Source organism: Cornus florida, unplaced genomic scaffold (assembly GCF_030987335.1).
Source record: "Cornus florida cultivar Cherokee Brave unplaced genomic scaffold, ASM3098733v1 CherokeeBrave_3.0.0_Hap2_Chr09, whole genome shotgun sequence".
Taxonomy (NCBI): Eukaryota; Viridiplantae; Streptophyta; class Magnoliopsida; order Cornales; family Cornaceae; genus Cornus; species Cornus florida.
The window spans coordinates 85,998,314-86,005,195 of NW_026775579.1; the positions used below are offsets into that span (position 1 = coordinate 85,998,314).

The window sequence follows — 6,882 nt, forward strand, 5'->3', positions numbered from 1 at the left end:
TCTAAGTATCAGTACTTTTTTTTTTTTTTGGTGATATCAATTTATAATCAGTATTTTGAATGTTTTTTAAGTATCAATCATTTCACATTTAAGGAATAGTGAATTAATCAATTCCTCCTAATTTCTTCTGTTTATTTATTTTCCTCATCCGGGTAAAAGAAGTTTTACCTAGGAAAATTCAGAAAAAAGAGCTGTTTGCGCCGGCTCCCGGCGTAATTTAGCCGAAGAGTTTCGGTGTATTTTATCAGCCTCACTGAATACTTACATTATCTTCCCGCCACGTAAAACGCTATCGTGTGGTTCAAACTTTAACTGTGAGCACAAAATATCAGATAAACTTAATGTCCTCTTCCTCTTAAACACAGTCCCCTCTGCAACTTCATGTCTTCCTCTATTCCTCTCAGTTTCAACCTTCATCCCTTCTACAGACGAATTCCTTCCGACCCCAATCTCACTCCATTCCCAATCTCCAAATCCTCTTTCAATTCTCTCTCTAAATCTCACTTTTGTTTCTCTCTCTCATCCTCAGACAGTTCAAATTATGAGAGAGAAGAGTCGCGGTGGTTGCGCGAGGAGCAACGGTGGCTTCGCGAGGAGCAGCGGTGGCTCCGCCAGGAGTCGCGGTGGGACGCCGAGCGCGAATCGCTGCTCCGTGAAATTTCTGCCCTAAAACACCGAATTCAAGAGTTGCAGCGCCACGATTCAATTCAAGGATCTTCGGCTTCCGAGACGGTTTCGAATATCGCTGCCATGTTGCAAGCGTTGAAGAAGACGGAGGCGGATGTGGTGAAGAAGGTGAATCGGATTGCGGAGAGCGGGTCCAGTGCGGTGCCGTTGGTAGTGGAGGCGGCGGAGAATGGAGTAGTGGAGGAGGAAGTGGTTGTGAAGGAAGTGGTTAGGGTTTCGGAGACAGAGAGGAAGGAGAAGAAGGAGGTGAAGAATCGGGCGACTTTGAGAAAGGGATCGGAAGGAGACGACGTACGAGCGATGCAGGTCTGCTTTCTTGCAATTTTCATTTCCCTTACTGATGCGGTCGTATAATCGTAGTCAATTGAATTTACACTCACATTCACTGGGTTGACTATGCAGTTTATATATTCATATGCATATGAAGTTTTAGAAGAGTACTTCTAATTTGTTGAATATTATATAGGAGATTGTTAAACCAGAATAGAGTTTCTCTTCTAAATTTTGTGGGTTGGAAATATGGTATATTTTTATTTTATCTTGATTAAGATAATTTTGCATTCCTATGGATTCTAGACCTGGTTTAATTTCTGCAATGCCTTCACAGTCTAAATATGTGGAGGGAACTTGGATAGGAAAAAGAGCATGCCGAAATGGTCATAGGATGTGAATGCAGAACCTGAAAGGGTATTATTATATGGAAGCAGATGATTTTGAAATTTTCAAAACCTTGAAGAAGCTTTAATTTGATTGGAAGGAGGTTTTTTTAAGTACCTATATATGAAGAAATATTTAATTATTATTGAATTTTTTTTAATACATATATATATATATATATTGAGAGTGATATGAAAACTTGTACAATTTCTCAGGGTATTAAATTTTAATAATTTTTTTTATGAAACTTCGGAAGTAATTGATTGACGAGCAACTAAAATTTGGAACAGTATAATTGGAAAATAAAGTTGAATTTAGTCTGTTATTTCATAATAAAATGAGAGTAGTAAAAAGATGAATGTGGAGATTGATTTATGGTATGACAAGAAAGTATAAAATTACAAACGAGTGTATTTGTGAAATAGTGGAGGTATGATTTATTGTAAACAAAATATGAGAAAACTGACTAGATAGTTTGGTCATGTGCAGCGAAATCAATCAATAACTAGAAAGGAAGAGTGACACGTTGATGATTGAACTTAAATTGACTAGAAGCCAAAATAAATTTCCTTTACTTAAAATTATTTATTGGGTCAAAGTTTTATTGAATCGAGTTAAAAAAAGGTTGGTAGATGAGCACCATTATGTCACACTGTCTTGATTCAGTAAAAGCTTGAGGGTGAAAATGCATGAGATAGTAAGAGGAATATCCTTTATGCTCTAGTACACAAGAGATCGTGAATGGAAAAGAAGACTGAAAAGAATATATAGAATATCTAATGAGAAACTACCAAACCCACAGGGTTGGAAATTTGCTTAATCATTCCTGATTGAGTTGACTTCCGCTAGGCAGATGAAGGTTTTAAGTCACAAATTTTTTATGCAAAACAAGCTTGAAAGGTCAAAATATATGAAAGAAACATATTAATTACTTTTATCTTCCGGTAGACGAGAGATAATTAATACAAAAGAAGACTGAGGAGAAGCTACCAGGTCAGATGGAATAAAATTTCTTAAACATTCCCTCATTAAATATAAGGTGCATTTTTAATTTATCTTTGTGGCGGAGCATGATCAAAGGTCACAATAATTTTATTTGCACAGTTAGCAGCATATAAATTTCCAGGCTTCTAGTGCAACCATGTTTTTTAAATTAAATCTCTAAGTGGGTGCCTGCCTGCTTGGTCAATAGGAAGTTAAAGTTTTTTTTTTTTTTTTTTTTTTTCAGGGTTATTGTCCACGAGCTTGTGTATATGCCTCAGTGTATAGTGCCACTATCCTCTAACAATTGGGTGGTAGTGTTATTCTACTGGGTGATTTCTAATTTTGATGTGTCCTGAATTTGTGTGATCTTGACAGGAAGCATTGCAAAAGTTGGGATTTTATTCTGGCGAGGAAGATATGGAATTTTCCAGCTTCTCAAGTGGGACTGACCGCGCTGTAAAAACTTGGCAAGTAAGTTGTGAGTTCATTCCGCCTACAGATAATCCCCAAGAATCATCAGGATGAGGGCTAATATAAATCTTTTCTCAACAGAATAGCCAATGTGAAGATAATTATAATATTGCCTTTTTTCTTGTATGATTCCCTTTCTTCACGTGGTTTCGCTTATATCAACTTGCTTGATAGGCCACATTAGGCGCCCCTGAAGATGGGATTATGACTGCAGCACTCCTAGAAAGGCTATATATGGAGCAACAAATTGTGCAGTCCGGATTGACTGTCAATACAGATCCAAAGGTGTGTTCCCTTTTGTCTGTTCACAAAACCTTAATATTGAAAGTTTTTATTTTTTTTTCCACTCTCAAACTTTAAAGTTGGATGATTTGTTTTGCTAATCTGATAATAGGTTTTTCTAAAATGCTGCCATTGTGAAGCTAGTATCATTTAGGGATATTGCAATCTAATGTGTCACATTGTCAGCTCCTGTTTCAGACCAAAATTATGGCTATATTTTAATCCCATCAAAACCATATCAGCATGTTTTTCATTTGTTTAATAGAATTTGCACTATAAATTATTCTTGTAAGATTGCACCGATCAATCATGGCTGCGGAAGCGTAATCACCTACATGGCTCAGTTATTCTCAATTGAACTGTAAACCATATTGTCATATGACGTATGCTAAAAGATTATTATACACACAAATTTATACACAATCTTCTTCTAAAACTCATGACATAACCTATATAAAACAAGCAGTTATATCTCTCAAAGATGAAGTATGATTCCATGAGACAGAAGAAAAAGAAAGGGCCATATCAGTTTTGATCCTATGAATTCGGGAAGTAGGAGGGATGCACTAGATATAGACCTAACATTCAACTTAATTTGCACGAAGTAGGTCTCACAGTAAGAACTAAGAACCAGTTATTGCGTTTGACAGCTTGGCACAGGGAGGTTTCTTTCCCAATGAGTTAAGCCCCATGGGATGAGCCCTGGGGCTAATATTTTTTAATTGAGTTCCTAATAACATAATAGGATTTAAGAAAAAACTAATAATTGTTAGGCAATAGGATGGAGTGAGATAGATCTAATACTTAAATTGCTCAGCAATAAAATAATTGGTTGTCCAACCGTAGAGAAAGCCAATAAAAAGTTGCATATAAGGGTATAGGTCCAGCAAACACAACACTTGTAAAAGTCAACGAAGCCTGATGAAGCAATTTATAAGAACCTTCCTACAGTGACATATGGCTACTGGAACTGAAATTTTGTAGGAAAAACACCCACGGCGCCTTCAAACCACACTAAAAGTCATGCTAAAGCAGCAGCATGGATTCTTTTTCGTGTGCACAAGGAGTCAAAACTTCAGGGGATGTGTCAAGATGAAGAAAAGTAAACTGGCGAATCTTTACATCCGTGTTGCTATTTCCTCTCAAAAACAAAAGTGATTCTCTCAGTTTATCAAAATAATCTACCTCATTACCACCTTCCAATATATATATATATATATAAGGGGCTCTGACAGTTTATACTAAACAACACAATTTTCATTAAATATCAGATGATACAATTTTCATTAAATATTGCAAAACCCGCTACCCTGATCAAATTACCGTAGAAGCTTAAACTGATTACTGTCGTGAAATCTATCAACACGAATTTTTGAAAATTCTGTAAAGTAATTGAGAATTTCTCAAATGCTCTCAAATTTATTAAATATACAGAACTGTTCCTTATATGGAACTGAGGGTCTCAACACACTCCAACATGTTTTACCTGACTCTTAAAGAACTTCAAGCCTATGATGGAAGGACTCAATCATGGACTACCAGATATCATAATGACGCAGGGTTGCCTTTATCCCAAACAATGGTCGGGCATATGAATTTTCTTTTTCCATTCTATTTCATTGCACACCATGCCTCGTTTTCTCTTACCTTCTATGCAGGGAGTTTTTATGTCATTTAGTCATCCTTAAATGAATAAATGCCAAAATATCTAATGTAAACTACTAAAATATCATGAATTGTGCAATTCAAGAAATTCATAATTTGTCTCTTGTTATTAGGAGAATACAAATGGAGCTGCATTTGCTTCCGTAACAGAATTATCAGAAATTCAGCAGATGGTTGTCAAAGAAGATGGAGTTGCAGAAGTTGATTTATCTGAAAGGAAAGTTTATCTTCTTGGAGAGAACAGGTGGGAAGACCCCTCTAGGCTTACTGGCGGTAACAAACAGGTTGGTGGAGTCAAGAGCAAGGATGCTACAACAAAATGTCTTTCCTGTCGTGGAGAGGGCCGGTTATTATGTACAGGTACATATCTTTTGTTATTATTCTAGATTAGACAGCCGACATATTTGTATAGACATACTTAATTGTCGCTCTTCTCTATTGGTAGTTGTTAGTAATGCCATTGCGCTTTCCTTTTCTCTTTGTTATGCTATTTTGTATGCATAATCAAATACAATATCATGGTATCACATCAGTGCCTCTCTGTGCTAACTGGATTAGCATTCATTTTGACCATAAAATGAGATGGAATGAGAATGAATTTTATTTTATTAGAATCACCTCTCATTAACAAGAGGAAAGTCCATTAGGACTTGAACCCTAAACCTTCCATTTGGAAGGAGGAGCAGATACCAATCAGAATGAGCATTGGTGGTAAAAAAAATAAAATAAAAAAAAACTCTGAATTCTTCAATCTTTTTTCCATATATCAAGAATCTTATAGATATGAAAGGGGATTATCTAACCTATTTTTTCTTGCCTTCACAACAGATCAAAGGTGGTAATAAAGTTTAGAACATAAAAAATAAAAACATTTATATAAAATACAATTAGTATATACTATATAAATTGTTTTAGTGATAAGGGTTAGCTAATGCTGTGGGGATAAATTTTGGCAAGGCTAAAAGTACTGTTATCAAGTAATAGGCTTTGTAATTATGGGTCTCAAATAAGCCTAAAACAATTCATATGGTATTTATTTTATTCAACCATTTGATCTGGTGGACCGGTGGTTGAACCATTAAACATAGTGGCAGACCCTCCTTACAAAGCTTGCCTGGTCTGATTCTAAACCTCTAATCACTATACTTAGAACAACTCGTCTGAGACATTATTTCTAAATTTGAGCTTGGAATTGTGAGGCCAGATTGGACCCTAAAATATCCATCCATGTGGTCAGGTAGTATTAATTTTGAATCATGTTACTAATCCAAATGCTACTGGTGATTCCAGTGTCTAATCAACTGGGTGAAGTGCTTTTCATTTTTCAGTATGGTTCTGAACTAAATATGGGTCAATATACCAACCCGGATCTTTGGAGTTGATCAGTACACCTATATCATCTAGTTATCCATAAGTATGCCATGATGGCTTCATAACATGATCGTAGAAAGGGCCATGATTAAATCTTGCGACAACCAACAGTTGTCATTTAACACTATCCGCTGCTAATGTGTAGTGTTGTTGCAGAATGTGACGGGACTGGTGAGCCAAATATTGAACCACAGGTTTGAGATCATTTCAGTTTTAGTAATTTTGCTTTTATATAATTTGGCTTTAAGCTTTTTGTCTGACATTTGAGTTATGTGGTGCAGTTTATGGAATGGGTAGATGAAGGATTAAAATGTCCATACTGTGAAGGCCTGGGATACACAATATGTGATGTATGTGAAGGGAAAACGGCGGTTTAAGTATTTTATATATATATATATACTCGCACTAACCTTAATTGTGCTAATTCATATATCTTAGTCATTATTAATAGTGATGTATCATGCTGAATACAAATGTACAAATTGGAAATCTTAACTATTTTACGGCAAAATAATCAAATACACATCTTACCTCGCTCATTTTCTATATAAACCTTCTTCATTCGAACAGCCAGGATTTCAAACTCCATGATATTTAGAGGGATGTCCATGTAACTTTGGTCTATGTATTGCGAGTGACGTTTAACATTGATGGCATGATCTTTCCTCTTCAGAGGTGGTATGGTCTTTCCTCGACAAAGGGGAAGTCAGAGGTTGTATGGTCTTTCCTCTACAAAGGGGAAGTCGAGTGTCGAACCTGTTAGGA

At 36.0% G+C, this 6,882-nt stretch overlaps 1 protein-coding gene across 3 annotated transcripts; it reads left to right on the forward strand.

The window, feature by feature from the left end:
* The first annotated feature begins 301 nt into the window (after nt 1-301).
* LOC132274864 (protein disulfide isomerase pTAC5, chloroplastic) lies at nt 302-6,656 on the forward strand. 3 transcript variants are annotated; one of them, XM_059776208.1, is made up of 6 exons: nt 302-993; nt 2,704-2,799; nt 2,974-3,084; nt 4,860-5,106; nt 6,263-6,311; nt 6,399-6,656. In XM_059776208.1, the coding sequence occupies exons 1-6, from the start codon at nt 382-384 to the stop codon at nt 6,412-6,414; spliced, it is 1,131 nt and encodes a 376-aa protein (XP_059632191.1). In that variant the 5' UTR covers nt 302-381; the 3' UTR covers nt 6,415-6,656. The 3 variants fall into 3 exon arrangements, with proteins under 3 accessions (XP_059632191.1, XP_059632192.1, XP_059632190.1); XM_059776207.1 differs by having other exon boundaries at nt 304-993; nt 6,274-6,311; XM_059776209.1 differs by lacking the exon at nt 6,399-6,656 and having other exon boundaries at nt 6,075-6,305.
* Nucleotides 6,657-6,882: the final 226 nt, after the last annotated feature.